This window comes from Gymnodraco acuticeps, unplaced genomic scaffold (genome assembly GCF_902827175.1).
Source record: "Gymnodraco acuticeps unplaced genomic scaffold, fGymAcu1.1, whole genome shotgun sequence".
NCBI lineage: Eukaryota > Metazoa > Chordata > Actinopteri > Perciformes > Bathydraconidae > Gymnodraco > Gymnodraco acuticeps.
The window spans coordinates 195,664-213,753 of NW_022989933.1; the positions used below are offsets into that span (position 1 = coordinate 195,664).

The 18,090-nt window shown below is 40.7% G+C and overlaps 1 protein-coding gene across 2 annotated transcripts; it reads left to right on the plus strand.

Annotated features, from left to right (window-relative positions):
- Positions 1 to 2,140: 2,140 nt before the first annotated feature.
- Positions 2,141 to 17,063, plus strand: zmat3 (zinc finger, matrin-type 3). Of its 2 annotated transcripts, none has more exons than XM_034209982.1 (6): positions 2,141 to 2,292; positions 6,404 to 7,119; positions 7,207 to 7,347; positions 7,818 to 7,984; positions 8,259 to 8,362; positions 10,989 to 17,063. In XM_034209982.1, exons 1-6 carry the CDS (start codon positions 2,169 to 2,171, stop codon positions 11,195 to 11,197), a joined length of 1,461 nt encoding a protein of 486 aa, XP_034065873.1. In that variant the 5' UTR covers positions 2,141 to 2,168; the 3' UTR covers positions 11,198 to 17,063. The 2 variants fall into 2 exon arrangements, with proteins under 2 accessions (XP_034065873.1, XP_034065874.1); XM_034209983.1 differs by having other exon boundaries at positions 7,824 to 7,984.
- The last annotated feature ends 1,027 nt before the right edge of the window (positions 17,064 to 18,090 follow it).

An 18,090-nucleotide genomic window follows, 5' to 3' on the forward strand; every position in this document is an offset into this window, starting at 1 on the left:
TATAATATAATGAACAATTAAATTATCAACGAAACAGCCTTTTAGCCTATACCACCAGTCAAATCTGTTAAATGTTACCTTCCGTATTAACCGTCTAAAGATGTTTCAGTGTCATACAAATTAGTTCCTGTTGTAATTGTGCAGCTGTATTATCTGGGAAATAGAATAATCGGATCAGGATTCGGTATTGGCAGACAATCAATATCAAATGACTCGGATCGTTATTAACATCAGCATTTGATCACCTTTGTCGACTTGCAGCCTAATTACAGAAGATAACTCCACTCCTCTACTACCACTATTGCTGCTTTCACACCAGCCCTTTCTAGCTCCGAGTGGGAGCGTTTCTGGTTCAGCTCCGGTTTCCCTTTTCTGCTCCCGCTCTGTTCACACCACCCAGAGCTGCCGCTGCTGCGTCATGACGTCACCGTTTACGTGCCTGCTTCATAAAATCCAAACCGCGCGGAAATCCCTCACATTGACAACAACAACAACAATTGCAGATTGTATTGAAGCGCTGTTCGCGTTGGTTATCCTTTTACGAAACGAAATGGAAGGCATCGGACGACTTTACAAGTGTTACGGCTGCTGTTTCTGCCTGCTCGGTAACCTGTTTGGGACTGTCTGCAGCTGTGTGTGATTATGTAAATGAGCTGTGTGGTTGCTCCAACATCATTGGCTGTCATCTCCTGGTCCACTTCCGAGGACACTGATTGGAGCACACCGGGCCCGACGTCCTCCAATCCCTGCGCAAGCCCAGCGCACACCTGCTGGAGAGGACTACAAAGCTGGGGACAATCATCGCTCTGTTGAGTGAACAGATGCCTCTCGCTATTTGCTCTTCATTCTGGGGGTTAACTGGTGTGGGCCGTGTTATTGTGATTAGATGTGCTTAGATTAGTTTGATTAGATGTGCTTAGATTAGTTTAGTATTGTGTGACTGTAGTCCTAGCTGTGTTTCCTTACAGCCTTCCGTTACTAGTTGTACCACTTTTACAGTGAGGTTTTCTTTCCTTCTTTATTTAGTGTGTGAGTATTTAGTTTCCCTGTATGCGTTTAGACTCACTTTTTAGAGTCCTCCCTTAGTTTGGTTGCCCCTTTAAAATTGCGCCCTTGTGGCCTCTATTGTTTGTTATTTAAACCAGTGTTTGTGGCAATTTGAGTGTTTCAGGCTGCTGGCCCGCCATTTTGTTCACCGGTTGTGCAATAAAACAGCTTATAACTTTTACCAATCCCATTCTGGTTGTGTTGCTTGCTTCCCGTTGATTCCCCTAGCGCAGAAGGGAACGTAATAACAAGGGACGACTTTACTTGGAACTTTACAAACATCACATGCGAAATGCAAGACTTCTTTGTGGTCTTCAGCATCTACTTCAACGACGAATCTGCCCCTGCCTTGACGTAAGAGAGACGTAAGCGACGCCGCCTCTTAGCTCCGAAGCTCTTGCCTCTAGACCGAAACAGCAGAGTGGCGAGTGAGAGCTGTCATCTTCCCTTTACAAGCTTAACAAAATTATTTTTAGTGTGACTTTGGAAGTTTCATATTCTGAAAGCCAAGACTTTGTTTAAAATTTTAAAAAACACCCGAACCCCGAAAAACTATTTTTTTACACAAATCCACGTTTATTTTGAAATGAGCCGTTGCGACTTCCGACTGATTTCGATAGAGCGGGTCACATATTTACTCTTTAGTTCCTGAAATTATAGTATTGAATTTCTATGCTAGCAGTCAGCAGCCTCCAGCCACCAGGATACCAGAGGAAAGGTCAGCCCGTTTAATCATTATGGATAGTTATTGAAGGCTTTATTCCAAAGTTGTTTGGGGAATTCTATTTCGTGACATTGTTTTTTTTCTGTTCAAGTGTAGTTAGGGTTATTAACCCTTAGTTACAAAATGTAGGCTACTGTATTAATGTTTTGCTTAAAAAAAGAGCTAGAAGTAGACTTTTGTTATTGGCTCTTCATTTGTATTGTTTACTATTTTTTCAATATGAAACATTTGAGCTACGCTGAGATATTCCAAATTGGGAAGGTTTAAACCTCTCGCGGAAAAAAGTATATTCGTGTTCAGAGAGTGGCATATTTTGGCACTGTTGGCTTTCCATAGCCTCCTGCCTGGTCGCCCGGTTTTTTGGTTGAGTAGAAGTTGGCAGAGGGATGTCACTGCGATGATGGCGCTGCAGCTGAAGAACGGGGATGCAGCGTACTACCAGAGTGCGGAATATTGCAGACATTACACTTCGCCTCCCGTAAACTACGGTGACAGCAGGCATTATCTTGCCCGTTTGCCAGGTAAGGAGAAGCTTGCAATACAGTAGCTTCCCTCTGACTGTCGGCAATCTGATGCGCTGTAATGTGCAGGGAAAGAGACATTTGCAGATGTTTAACCGGTTGCCCTGGTGCTGCTGTCAGCCTGTCATCACCATAATGTCCTCTAAACGAGTGAACTAGTCATCTCACTGAATAGCCTATCGAGCATAGATGCTGCGATGCAAAATCCCAGATTGTCGGGACTCTAATGATCCCTCGTACTGTAGGAGAGCTCCAGAGAGACTCCAGGTTTTAGCTGACTGTTATCTGAAACAGTGAATAGAGTGTAATGGTCACTTTCATCCCTCAGGTATGGTTGTCAATCAAGCGGTGGTCAGAGCAGGTGAAGAAATGGAAACTGTAATCGTTGCTGCTGCTTTCACTGCACTGCTTGATCTGCAGTCAGATGATGGTGACATGTGGCAATTACACAGCAAGTGTTTCTTCATTGCACCTGCACAGTTGCTGTCAACAGCGGCCAGCATCATGGTCATGTAACTCAAATGTTCCAGATTTATAGACATGGTAGGCAAATATTCCTGCCATTAAATCGTCTTCATTGCTTATACTACATGTCTCAGATTGAAGTTAGTGAAAGTTGTTGCAATTGATTGGTAATCAAAAATAAGGCAGAAACAATATGTGTCACCAAGATGGACGTTTTTGGCAAATCTGGTAAACCATAATTTGTATTACATCATAAGTTATTATCATATACGTTTGCTTGACGTAAATTATGAACATTTAGCATTTGGTTGACTTTTTCTATTTTTGATATTATTGTTAATTGAATACAAAGTTTGGTTCCAATGCCAACTTCTTGTCAGACAAAATAATGAATAAAGTAAATGTGTGACTCTACATGTCATGTGCTAAAATAGGTGTTGCTTTATATAAGGGGTATAAGGGGTAATGGACGATTACTAATCGATATAGTATTTATAGCCTAATGCATAGGCTAGGTGACTGGTAATAAGAGTCTTGAGCATACAGTACCACACAATTTATGTTAACTATTATGACATTCATTCAAACATAAAGTGCTACTGAGATCTAAAAGTAAAGACTATAGACATTACCCTAATGGTACATAAAGTAAATTGCAAACTTTAATAAGACATTCACTGTCTTTGCTGCATTTGCGGTTGTCCAATGCCCAGTGAAGCAGATTGAATAAGTGCAGGAGGCATGTGATTGTCATTGCTCCATAATTGATGTGGCACAAGATAGTAAGGCAAGAGAAACTCTAGAGAAAATGCAAACTTGGCCCATTTAGAGATTCTCAGTGGAGGCCATCAGACTTGGACAGTAGTTGTTTTCTGGCGTGGTTCTTTCTACAAGCAAGCAATCTTTAGTCAAATTCAAGAAATCATGAACTAATAAATAAGTAATGAGTCTAAAAGAAAACTGTGGTTTCTTCTTCTGAAACTTTTAGAACAAAGTCTCTCCACAACAATGATGAACAATACTGTCTGATAAAAACAAATGTTGACCACTTGCTGCTGGCTGTTTCAGAGCAACAACACATGACACTGACTTTGACTTACAAAGTTTATTGTGTCCTGTCCAAAAACTAAAAAGAAAAAAAGAAAAGCAAAATGAACAGACAAAACCATGGTTATCTATTCAGTGGCTGTTCAAATGTGTGCTCTGTAGACTGCAATTTTTGAGGACCTGCATCTGGATCTGAGACACAACTGGCATTGGTTTATCTTTTTATCTAGTATGGTAATTGCTACATGACATCATAATGCAAAGCAATTTCATACAAGTTAGTAACACAAGGAGTTAAAGAAGTTGGGAGGAAGTGTTGGTTAAAGGATTCACAGCAACATCCTCATGCATACTTTACATTACTACTGATATACAGTAAATGTATGTTCGTCATGTAATCTGTTTTGTGGTGGCACATTGCACACTCTGAATTGCTTAACGGATGATATCAAGCAAAAAGGGTCAGCCGCCCTTTGTGTGTGTAATTGCTTCTGCAGTGAGGTTTCTAGACTGCTGTGCAGGCGGGCTCAATCAGGGTGGAAGGGTTCTCATGAGGCTGCTGCTGATTAGGTTGATGATGTGCAGTATGTGGAACTTAATTGGCTCTCGATGGCAATCATGAGCATTGAGGGGGTGTCTAATTCAACAACATACTGTATGGGTCTCATTCAATGAATACTGCGAACATAAATGAATATGATAAGCGCACATGTCTTAAAACCTGTACTATTGTATACTCTATATTGCCTATTGCATTCTTTTGACATTTTCTATGGCTATAATAGATATTCAAATTATTAGAATTTAACATTAAAGTAACATTTAAACCAATTTTGCATCCGAGCTGTCATTGCTGTGATGCTCCTGCAATCTACTTTAGGTGTGTCACATCTTCTTCTGTTTAGATAAATCAGCTTTCAACTCCCTGTGGTAGCAGATAGTGTCTACTAAGATGACACTTCCAAAAATAGCAAATGTAAAAGCTTTTTTAAGCAGGATATTGTAAGACAATACTTACAATACCAATGAGTAGTGAAACATGTATATATTTATATGCAGCTGCTGCATAGTATGACTTTACTAATGTATAGGCCACTCATCTCGCCCTGCTGAATCTGCCACAGTGTCATCTAGCAGTTCACAGGACTGTAGTAGGGTCAGTGCTTGTCCAGCATACCTTTCTCTTGAAGCCAGGCCAGGTGACAGACAGACTGGACAGGCAGACTGACAGTGAACAGCAGTTCGGAAACACAAACACCTCAGGATGTTATTTTGAGTCCATGAATCACCACCATTGAGCTTCCAGCACTGTGAGTTTTGACACAGCTGTTGGCCCTTTTACTGACAATATATGTGGCCAAAGAGAAACACACACACACACACACACACACACACACACACACACACACACACACACACACACACACACACACAATGGCACACTCGAGCAACCCAACAAACACACAAAATCAGCTCATTGCCATTCTTAATATAATGTGTTGTCTTAGTTTTCCATACACAACCATGCATGCCATGCTTTGATGTACACTCACACAGACAGAGACAGACCTACTTTAGTTTATCGAGCAGTCACACTTCAGGCTGAGATCTCTTCAGATCAGAGCAGCTTGGGGATTTTTATGTCACTGTCTCCGTTTGTTGTGTGTGCAAATGCATGTGTACGTAACGTCCCATATGCATGACTGCAGGCGCTGCAGGCTTAGCCTATTCTTTCTGATGCTTACTGGAGTGTGAAGCTCCTCTGTCCGGGAATGTGTTTCCATTCGCCCATCTCTTTACATCTCTCCTGCTCCGGGCTCCAAGAAAGAAAATGCTCCTTCTATTAGTGTCACTGTACATTGGTCACTGGATTTGAACCAAGTTCAACAGGCAGTATCCACTTTATATTTTGGTATGAAAGTGATAATGTCTTCAACTTGGACATTTAAAGAATATATTTATAGAGTTGAATGTATTTTGGTGTAAAGATGAGACCGGTGTCTAGCTTGTTAACCATGCTTATCATTACAGTTTAGACTGTAAGCACGCTAACATTTCTGATTTAACACTAAACACATGAGACTCATGATAATGGTTTTACCTTTGCAGGAATTTGGCAATAAACCAATGAAAAGGAACATTTCTGGATGAAAAGTCAGTGCAGAACCAAAGTTATTTTAATTCACTATGATGAAAATATGAATGTCTGGAACACATTTTTATAGTAATCCACCCTATAGTTACTTAGAGGTTTCACTCAAAAGCAAAATGTCAACTTCATGGTGCCAGAGGAAGGGCCAGTAGGTTAACAGAGACATTTGAATAGTATTATCTGAAAATGTCTGTGGCAATCTTTCATTTAGGGTTTCTCAACTGGATTTTGAGGTGGCGGTGGCACTAGATTATTTTGGATTAATCCTCTGTAAAAATAAATAGAAAATGTAATAGTTGTTGAGATGTGTTAGATCAACCGACTGACATGGCATAATAAAAAACGTTCTTAGTGCTGTTAATTAATCATCAAGGTTACTAAATTCCCTTTTGAGAAGTGTATTTGATTTGTGTTCCCCTGTGTAAAATAATGTGTTGTTGTCCACAGGACCAGAGACCATGTTGAAGCCCCCTATGAGTCTCTTCAGCCTCCCCCAGCAGCCTTTTCACCACATGGACTCTCTGCACCAGCTGAGACCCCCACCAATGGTGCCTACACAGACTCTTGGCCTGCCACCCCTTGTCCCTGCTCAGGCACTTGGACCTCCTACTATGCTACCTACCCAGACTCTTGGGCCCCCGCCTCCTCACGTGTTAAGACATCCCCTTATTGCCCCCCCACACAGCTTAGGCCCCCCTCCAATGGCCCCAACACAGCCAATGGGGCCTCCACCAATGGCACACACCTTGGGTCCCCCACCTGTAGATCATACACACGCAATAGTGCCTCCAAACATGGACCTTATACAACCGTTGGGGCCTCCACCTTTAAACCTTGCACAGGCCCTGGTGCCTCCACCTGTAGTGGGACCCGGAGCCGGAAGATTTCCCCTCCCTCCAAGCCCCATGTGCTCCCCTCCTCCAATGGGCCCAGACCCTTCACACCTGCCCCCAATGCCCCCACGACCAGCCCAGATGTCCTGTCTCCTCCCTGGCCCTCTCCTGGGTCAGGCAGCCCCAGCCAGCGAGCTGCCCCGGGATGAGGGTTCTCTGCTGGGGATGGAGGAGCAGAACGACTCACTGGGGGAACTCTGCAAACCACTGTACTGTAAACTCTGCAACGTGACACTCAACTCTGCTCAGCAGGCGCAGGCGCACTACCAGGTCTGTTAAAATAACAATGTACAAACCAAATCAATATTAAGATACATAAATAAACAAACACAGCATTCTCCTTATCGTTTCGTCTAGGGAAAGAACCACAATAAGAAGTTGAGGAATTTCTATGCTAGCAGTCAGCAGCCTCCAGCCACCAGGATACCAGAGGTCCTCGAGGCGGCTGGCCAGACATCCCTCAGCTCAGGACCAAACGACAGTGACGCAGGCAGACAGGTTAGAGCCAACCTACCTAAATGTTACAGTGTTATGAGATGGATGACATTTTGGCAACCAGAAAAACAACTCCAATAAACGTTGCTTTACTGCTGGAGACGGGGAAAAGCATCTGTTTTCTTACCACTTTGCAATATTAGCTTGAAAAGTGACGACATGCAATTTGTGATCCCAACAGGTTTCTTCTCTCAAGTTTCCAAAATAAAGTAGTTATTGTTGTTTATGGATTTACCATGTAGTTGAACCAATTAACCAACATAACATGCAAGTACATTATCTTCATTAACTAATAATTATACAATTTTGACTTTAAATTAGTATTATTGCTTTCATAGATTTAACAACAGAAATCAGTTACATTGAAAATATTAAGAGGTTTTGCTTGAAATTCTTCTCTTCTTCCAACCTGTCCGAAAAATGTATTTCTTCTCTTTCTCCCTCGTCACATACACTGCACTGCTTTGTCCAAGGCACAGTATAAAGGAGCGACCCGGGTCATCTTGGCCACAGAGAATGACTATTGTAAGCTGTGTGACGCCTCCTTCAGTTCACTGGCAGTTGCACAGGCCCACTACCAGGGCAAGAACCACGCCAAGAAACTACGACTCGCTGAGGCCCAACAAATCTCCAGTAACCTGTAGGTTCAAATGTAGAAACCTTATGCAGTATACAGACGCCTTGTCCTTATTTCGTTTTGTGTTAGATTAGCATTTGTGTTGCAGATCTCCTGAAAGCCATGACTGAAATTAAATATATATGTATTTGAATAAGAAACATTACTTAACTAAAGTTAAACACATAACTGGTTTTGGCTTTGATACCAAAGCAGCCAAGCTGAACATGTGGAAACAGATCGCCAGACAGTGTTTCCAAACAATAACAACAATTATTTTGACTCTTGCCTTTTTCAGGGAGAGCAGCAATGAGGCGGCCCCAAGAAGGAACAGGAAAGATGGCAGTGAGTACAGACTGGTGAAGAACCGCCGCAGCCCACAGCTACCTGCTTCTATGCCAGGTAAAATATTAAACATTTATGAATAAGAGTCTTAATAATAAAAACACTAGATGCACATTTCTGCTTATATTTCCATTGGGACTGTCAAACAATGTACTCACACACACGCACACACGCACACACGCACACACGCACACACGCACACAGCACACACGCACACACGCACACACGCACACACGCACACACGCACACACGCACACACGCACACACGCACACACGCACACACGCACACACACACACACACACACACACACACACACACCACACACACACACACACACCACACACACACACACACACACACACACACACCACACACACACACACACACACACACACACACACACGTTATATTCCATAGACACATATTGCTATAGAAGTCCATAATGTCATTAAAAACCATTTGTAACTTTATTGGCTTATTTAAACGTGCCAACAGTTCTTTTTAAGGGCCTTTGAAGGCAGCATTAATAGAAGAAGAAAAATGCAAGGATCAATGTTCTTTTTTACCCAAAGTGTTTGTCATTTTCTTTATTTGTTACCCATTTCAGGGCACCCAGATTTACTTAGTTTTAGGAAAGCTGACACAAAGCAGCCCCCACTCTATATCACTATAGTTCAATCAGGAGAGACGGTTTTGATTTGATGATACATATTTAATGCGCAGGTACACAAATGAATGTGACAGTAGTTTTGGCGATTAGGCCCCGTTGTGCAGGAAGTATCATTCGGGAGGGTAGAACCGATCCGATGAAAACCCCCCGGGGTCTAGACAGTGGTGGTGGTGAATGGATAGTTGGGTCGGTCTGAGGAGGAGTGGTTTTAGCTTGACCCTGGATTCGGAGGGGACGGGAGGTGAAAAGGGTGGAGGAGGGTTGCGTTGAGTCACCTGAAATGACAGCTGTCGGAGGGGAAAGAGCAGAGTTTAAAGGGTTTGACGGCACGCTATGATGGCTCTTGGGAATAGAGCGAAGTGATTGGCTAAGCTGAAGAGTGACGCCCCTGGTCACTTATTGAGAGGAGAGAGAGTAGAAACATGGAGATAGAAATACATGAATGAGTAAAGACGGTCTTCCTGGTTGAACTTGCGCTAAGCTTCATTTGCTTGTGTGAGTGTCTGCTTTCGCCTTTCACACGCACACATACTGGCGCTCTGTGTGTGGGTGGGTGTGTGTGTTTGTGTAAACAGATACAGAGTAGAAAAGGTCAGACTTTCTGCTGACGTCAAACAACTCTTGCTTTCTTGCCGTAGTTCACTATGTCTCTGTATCTTTCCGGGGACAAAAACAGTAGCACTCAGCTCAAAATAAAGCAAACACACGCACACACACACACACACACACCACACACATAAACCACGACATTCTGATGGTTTAATACGTTTTTCTTGATGGATAAATCTCAAAATAGCTGCACTCACTCCCGCTTTCTCTATCTGCTTCTCGTTTTTCTGCTGTGTAACAAACACGCAAATCAACACACGTTGTAGTCCCAGTTGTATCTTTATCACACATTGGTGATATATCAGGTTATAAATAAATCTATGATGCTGGTCTTTACATGCAAAATCAATTGTGGCTTATTTTTGGGTAACCAGCGTATTATTTAATGTGGAAAACATCTAATTTGTACTTAAAACTGTTAGTGGATAAATCAACTGTAACATGAATTTAATTGTCGTTTGATTGTCTTTCATTACGTAATGTCTCTTATTATGCAACATTACTAAAAGTATACAGCCATGGGAGCGGCTCAGTGAGGCTGTACATACGCCCAGCGGGGGTTTGTGCTAAATGCTAACATCAGCAGGCTCGCATTATAACAGTAACATGCTGAGGTGAAGCAGGCATCACTTTGAGCATGTTTGCCAACTCAGTACTCTATCATTTGCACTAAACACAAAGCTGATGGAAATGTCATTCGTTTTGAAGATATTTTATCATAAAATCTGAATTTCATGTTAAATCATCCAATAGTTGTGAAGAGATTTCCACTCAAAGCAGAGTCCTTTGGATTCATTGTCTGGGAACCATGGAAGTCTGTTCCACGTTGTATGGCATCCCATCCAACAGTTGTTGATTTAACATCAAAGCATCTGGATCAAAGTGGTGGACTTACTGGCTGACTATCTCCGTTGTGTAAGACTTAAGATTCTAGTCAAGTCATATTTAAATGTTTCAAAATGTTCTGACATTCTTTCTTAACTAATGAATTAATGGATTAATAAGATCACAAAGATAACTGATATCTTCCAGCTGCCATGATAAGAAGATACATCGGAATAAGCCACTTAATGTGTACATAATCTACTTATTCATATTTATATAAATAGTTATCACCACAATACACCGTATTTAACTTTGTCTTAATGTACATTATTTAATTTCATATTCTGTTCTTGTACATATCATATTCTATTTACATGTATATAGACTTCTTGCATTATTTTGTATTGCTTATTTTTGTAATTTATGATATATGTTGCATTGTTGGAGGAGCTCAGTTCAGAATAATTTCATTACCATTTATACACTGTAGTTTATGTGCATATGACAATAAAAACCTTTGAATTTGAACATACTGTACAATTACTGTACTTATTGTCCGTCTCTGTTTTTACCTCCAGGGCCGTACTACAACCCGAGACCGAGGCAGCGCATCCCCAGGGACTTGGCAATGTGCGTGACTCCCAGCGGACAGTTCTACTGCTCCATGTGTAACTGCGGAGCCGAGCAGGAGCCCGACTTCAGGCAGCATCTTGAGAGCAAGCAGCACAAAGCAAAAGTGTCGGAGCTAAGATACCGCCACGAGATGGAGAACCTCGGCTACAGCTAAGAGACACAAGAGGAGAGTGGTCGGGGAGATAACAGAAAGAGAGTAGATTGACAGAGAATAAGTGGGAGACAAAAAGAGAAGACCAAAGTGCTGGAGGGCAAATACTTCCCTCTGTTAAAGGGGAACATTCAGAGAAGAGATTAGCACACATGGCCTCAAGACCTTGTTGCAATTCATTTGATACGCTAAAATCCTCATATTTAGCATAATGCTCCACAATATGAAGCTTCAATGAGATTTGATGGATTTATTTGATCCAGGTATTACTCTTGAAATGATGTCTGTATATTGAGGCTTGTAACATGTTTGCAGATAACAGACATGTAAAAAAACGAATACAGATTTTCGATGTACAAGTTCTTTATTTAGAGTTAGATACAGTTTGAGACACTCCACTCTGTCTCAGTCTCCTCTGAGGCTTTGAGTGGGTTGCATTGTGACTCAGGATGCAGGTAAATGCAAATGGATTGCAAGTACATCTTGAGCTTGATCAGGCTGCAGGAAAAGGACTAGTGGTGCACAGAAAGCCAACATCCCAGGAGAGGAGGCACATTTGGTACATGCACAGGGCTAAAGCATTTACAAGGAATGCAAAATGTGGAAAATAGCAAGAAGACTGGTAGACTGTTTTGGTACTTGAAGAATTGAAAAAAACACACACGTGGTCAGACAAGTGTCCTCGTTGGGATAACAATCAACGCTGAGGACAAAGTTTGAGTCCTACAGGTATTTTTTACAGGCCCTACAGAAGGGTCTTCAGGGCCACTTATAGTGACAACTATAAGCCACAAATTCAACATCTTTTTAACCTGACACAGGTTATAAATCCAAAGCTAATTCATAAAAAAACAAAGCACAACATCCTCTGTTATAAACAGTGTTACATTACATTACATTGCATTTAGCTGACGCTTTTATCCAAAGCGACTTACAATAAGTACATTCGACCAGGAAGACACAACCTTGAAGAAAACAGAATCATATAAGTACATCAGGTTTCATAGAGCCAAACATTTCAAGTGCTACTCAACTGGCTTTAGGTAAGCCAGTCCTTTATTAGTATAAAAGTGCTTCGTTAATAGTTCTAACGCTCGAAGTGGAGTCGAAAGAGATGAGTTTTCAGTGTGACATGAATCTATAAGCCTTAGCCGACTTGTTAGCGGTTTTCTGGCGTGTTTCAGGCTGGAGGCTACATCCTGGCTAGCCTTGTTTGTGCCTTTAGTGAGAATGAGGCTAAACTTAAAGAGTAAACTTTGGCTAGCCATTTTGACATATAGTGGAAACCAATCAATGCAACTGATTGGATTGTTCTATTATCTGTGTCGCCTCTTTTATTATGATAAATCCACATTATGTAAATATTCTCAAATGACATTAAAGATGTACATTTAGGATAATATACATGAATATTATTTAATCCTTTGGTTAATGTTAGCCTAGAATACATTGTAAATACTCATCTATCTCATTTAACTATGATCAGGATCTTATGTGCACTGACTGAATGTCTCAGCACTGTTTGTGTGTGGATGTTACTGTAGGCCCTTTATAGCACTTTGGGTGATGCCCTTGTTCATTGTTAAAGTACCATCTGTCTCGTTAAAAGCTGCTAGTCTCATCATTGTGACTGTGCCGGAGGACGGCACAGTGAGAGGAGAAGCTGTCTCTGAAGCTTCTTTTGAGGCAGGGTTCAAGCTTTATCTCTTTCTATTCAAGTCAGCCAAACTGGCATTGTGATAGGAAGAAATGTGACAATAGATCGGGAGTGATGCAGAGAGCTGAAAGCATTTGACTTAACTTTTAATTAGATTGCAAATGAACATGTTGAAGAGCTCATGGATGTTTTGGGTTGTAAGACACTCCATTTAATTCTCCTAACCAATCGCAATTCCCACAGGGGACATTAACAGATTTGAATGCAGTGTGACGTGGCTGCAGACAACTCACGTAATGTTTTCTGTTGTTTTTATAACTGACCCAGGTAGAGATGCTTTTTTCAGTATTCAACCCATCCTGAAAACATCAATTGTGTAATCGGAATCAAATTAGATTTTCTCTTTCTGTTTATTCGATTATCTGTTCCAGCTCAGTAGTGCTGAGCTGAACACAGCGCTGTCACAAAGTATTTGGAGCAACTCTATTAAGTAGTCAATGTAAACAAAAATCTACATTTTTATTGTTTGAAACACTCAATGTGACTTTTAAATTGTTATTTATATATTGATCATTAGTTCTTTAATTCTTTAAATAGAAATAATGAGTGTATTTATGGCTCAAGTAATCATTTACAGTATCACCAGTAGATTTTTGGATTGCAACATGTGTCACACATATTGTATACAAGAATAGATTACTGTAGTTCAAAGGTGAAACAGCTTCCCTTTAAATGTGCTTTTCTAACTTTCCACGCACACATGCACACCCAGTCAAAGCCTGATCGGGTCACATCAGCAGTGGTATAATGTGAAAGGAAAGCAATATCCTGGTTTGGTTATTTGCAGGGAGAGGCAGCTGTTCACATCTTTCATTTGACTCTTGGGCACAGAAACACCTGATCACACAGATGAGGACGCTCAGGAGAAAAGCACTGTGAGGATATTAACATGTGAGAGAGTTGGAGTGACTAACAGAGCATAGAAAACTAAATATGAGGCTGTTTTCACTGTGCCGTGTAGTTTAATAAGAAAAAGAACAAGGGTGAGCTGATGAAAGCAGAGCTGAAGTGAAAGCTGTGGGCGAGACACAGGGAGTCGAGGAGTTCTTCAGTTGCAGTCTGTTAATAGCTCTCCTCCTAGAAATAACATGCTTTGTCTTACATGAAGGAATGGATGGCACAACCTTTTATTATGTTGACAGGCTCACACTCCAATGCAGATGATGAACACTTTCAGCAAAAGCATAGAGACATGGGGAAAGTGTAGAAAGCTATCAAACTAAAGAGCCTTAAGATCCTATGAGATAACACAGTAGTAAATGGTTTCATGTATTTTGACTCTCTAAACCAGTGGTTCCCTAACCTTTTGGCTCAGGACCCCTTTAAATATCTACTTGATATTCACAGGTAATGGCCTTAGTGTGGACAAAGCTGGAATTATTCCCATCAGATTGTTTCTGTGAACAAGACATTGAAAATGTTAGGAGAGTTTTCACAGCTGAAAGCAAGTTTTGCATTATAAGATAAACTTGTCCATCTTGTAGACGGAACACTGTTTAAAATCTTTATTGTACTCACATGTCGGATATTTCTTTATAAAATAAAGTTTTGATTCATCAAATTATCTAATGGATACAAGGTCCCAGGAACAACACCGGGTTCTGGCCAACATTTGATAATGATAGCATGATACCATTGGCCCCAAAACATATATTTTCCATCATTGGGAAAAAGACATCTGTAAATCAGTATAATAAGATTTTCTTGCGGGAAATGCATTTCGACCTGAATTATATTCCTTCTTTTGCTCATGTGAATGAACCCAACTGGAGCGGATAAAAGATCTATTGTCCTCCAATATATTAGTTAGAACACTAAAGGAAGCCACAACAGGATTGACCCGAAAATAAAGGAGTTATGACAATTAACACAATACTCGACTATTTTCAGTTAAATTCCATTCTACCTTTATTGTTTTTTTTTGGTTGCACAAAGTAAAACCTTTGTGCAACCAAAAAAAAACAAAAGCCAATTAAATCAATAAATTACTGTGGCAAATGAAGTCATCTTCATTGACCTTGATATGTTAACAGGTTTAATATTTTGGCAATCGGTTCTTTTATATGCTCACTGTTACTGAAATAGATTAGATTTGCATTCATGCTTCTAGAAAGATTATTTGGTTGTTGTTTGAACTGGTAATACGCTAAAATATTGAGGTTAGTGTTTCTGTTTTGTTTTGTTCCAACTGTGTTTGCTTTTTAGAGACTGTAAGAGCTGGTTAATATAATATTAAGAACATAATTAGTTTTACTCTTCAACTATCAAAATCCTGGTGTATTTCAGCACCATAGGCTGAATTCCAGTCCTCTGTTGTGAAACACAGCGGTAATACATATCGCAGAGTATACATTGTATCTGGTTTATTTTGTGCATGAGTAAATTCATACTTAATAACTGTTGAGATGTTTTTTACTGGAGAGGGATGCTGTTCAATAATGACCGGCTAGAAATATCTGCGTTGTGCTTAATCTACAAAAGGGCAATGGAAAGATGATTTTTGCACTGAATTTAAAAGACATTTATAAAGATGATATATTGTTGTTAGTTCAAGTGAATATTTGCTACCATTGTCATAATTTGCCTCTCAACAATTTGTATCCTAATGTTTTACAAGATGAGAATTTGAAACTGTAAATGGATGTGTATCATATTTGTAATTGTGTGTGTTTATCCATTGGTTGCACTGATCATACTAAGGCAGATGGGCCACTGTGAGGTTATATCGGGAAAAAGAAGGTTACTATAATCTGTCATTTACAACCTAGTTTGGTACAAATTGTTATATAAAAAGATATATCGCTCAACGAAATTAGACACCACTGGTCTGGTGTTGACTTAACAAAGGGATGGTGATGGACCTGAGTTGTATATAGACTATAACTGTGAGCCTGTAGGGTTATACAGTAAAGCCCATAATAAGCTTAATGTGTATGACATGTATTGGGCAGTAGTTTCCAACACTTTGTAATTACAGTGACAAACAGTTGTCTGGAGAAGGTTGAATCCAAATGATTTGGTCATCACTTTTCCGTTGATCTGAAAGGCTTCTTCAGTCCATCTGTTGTGGATAATAGTGGTATCAGGTAACTATGCTAACCATGAGCCGCAGGACAATCCACTTTTACAATGAGGGAATGGTAAGAGTCCTCGGCCACTATCACTCTTCAGCAACAATTAAGCTGAAGAGGCTCTTTGGATGAACAGTGAAGGTGTCTTCAATCAAAACTCTCGTCCAGTGTTTTGCATTTTCTCCAGCCACCGGAGGCATCAGGATTAGAACCATTGTTGAGAACAACTTGTGATAAAACAAAATGTGTTTTGATAGCAAGATTTGCAAAGGCACAGTTTCAAATTTTGTGAAATACCTTTTGTCACTTTCTTGCTTTGAGTTTGATGAGGATTGACACCACTGCCATGTCTGCAAATTGTGAAAGTATGGAGCTAAATCCAGGGGGTGGTTAGCTTAGCTTAGCTTAGCATACTGGCTGAAACAGGTTCAAATTACTACCGTTTCAAATTTGCCCAGTGGTCAATTTCGGTTTGGCAACAAATAATTGTGTTGCATCCTAAAAGGCATTTTCCATATGGTCACAATTATAAAAGAGACGTCTGTATAACTGTTGACATAACCAGGAAGTACAACCTGAAGTTAGGAAAGCTTTTGGGCTCCAGCTCCATACATGCCTTCAGAGGGTGGGAGTGGTCTCTATCTCCTGCTCTACCGCTCCAAGAAAGTCAAAAGAACATTTCCCAAAACTACTCTGTATATGTTGAATCTGCCTATTCACTTCTGCTGTAATAATTTCTAATGTTGTAACTCAATCACAACATATAGAGAATGTCATGCTTGCCTCACATGAAGCCAATGTTTCCTGGTCTTGTACATACATACATAGAATTCTACTGTCAGGGGCCCCAACACATCCTTCAAAGCGCCCACTGCAGGACACCATATGTTCCTGTACTCCTGTGAAAACCTCAGCACACTTTCAGTGCCTCTAAACAATGTTGCCAATATACCACTGACAGACTCGATGGATGCCTGGACGACTGATACTCTGATTTCTGCGGCTGTGTATGCGTGTGTGTTTTCTGAAGGATGAATAAACGAGCAGATGATAATAACACCCAAGCTGAGTTGATGATCATTACGGTGAATGTGTGTCTCGTGTGTTCTCTTCCATGGCTCAGATCTTACCGCTCCGGGGGAAATAACCACTCTGTTAGCGGATGCTGTTATTGGCTCACAGTGAGGAGACGCTCTCCATAGCCTAGTTTCCACTACACTGATAGCCAGGCTGCTCTCGTTATTATGGATATTACTGACACTAAGAAAGCTGTTCCTGTGCCCCTAGTTTGTTTGTTCGCCTGTCAGCAGGATATTGCACAAACATTATAAACAGATTGCCTGCAATGTGGTGTACTGGCCTCAGGTTTTTTTTTGGACTTCCAGGATGGTTATTTATTTTGCAACCATAAAAATCAATACTTAAATTGGGCTAGTAGTCACACATTAAATATATTACCTACAGTAAACAGTGTTAGGGAAAACAAGTCTTTTCCAACAAAAATGCGCTGCCTGCCTGTTCATTCAGTGTACATTTTGAAAATCCTTCACGCCACATGAATTACTATTAATACTTCATGGGGTATTTGCACTTTGATATTTATAAGTCATATGCCACGATTCTCGTTCCTGAAACACTGCAGGTGTATTGTTGAGGGTTCAGAATAAGGGTTTCCCACACATAGACTATACTTGGGGGGGCCGCCCAGGGTATATTTCACGACCCATTTAGGTTTGTTGTTTTTTTTATAATTTTTTTTTTTTATTCGTCCCGTGACCCCGACGCCATCTGCGATCGATTACTTGTAGACAATGATCCCTCGCTCCCTTGCTCTGATCTCGCTCCTTCTGGCCTGTTTAAGTGGCATCTGCCTCACACAGGGTGACTGGCTGTCCACATGAGTGTGCCTGCCGACATGGCTACTGTCATACAGATTCATAAATCAAAGCCCTTGATTGGTCTCTGTGTGTCATTCAAGCTCGGGATAACCTCAGCTCAGGTGAGGTAAAGGACTCTCTGAGTGTTTAGATAGTTAACTTAGTCTAAGTTCTCAGTGGGTCTCAAACGGTGTGGTCACCATTTATGTAAACACATATTTCTATTTGAGA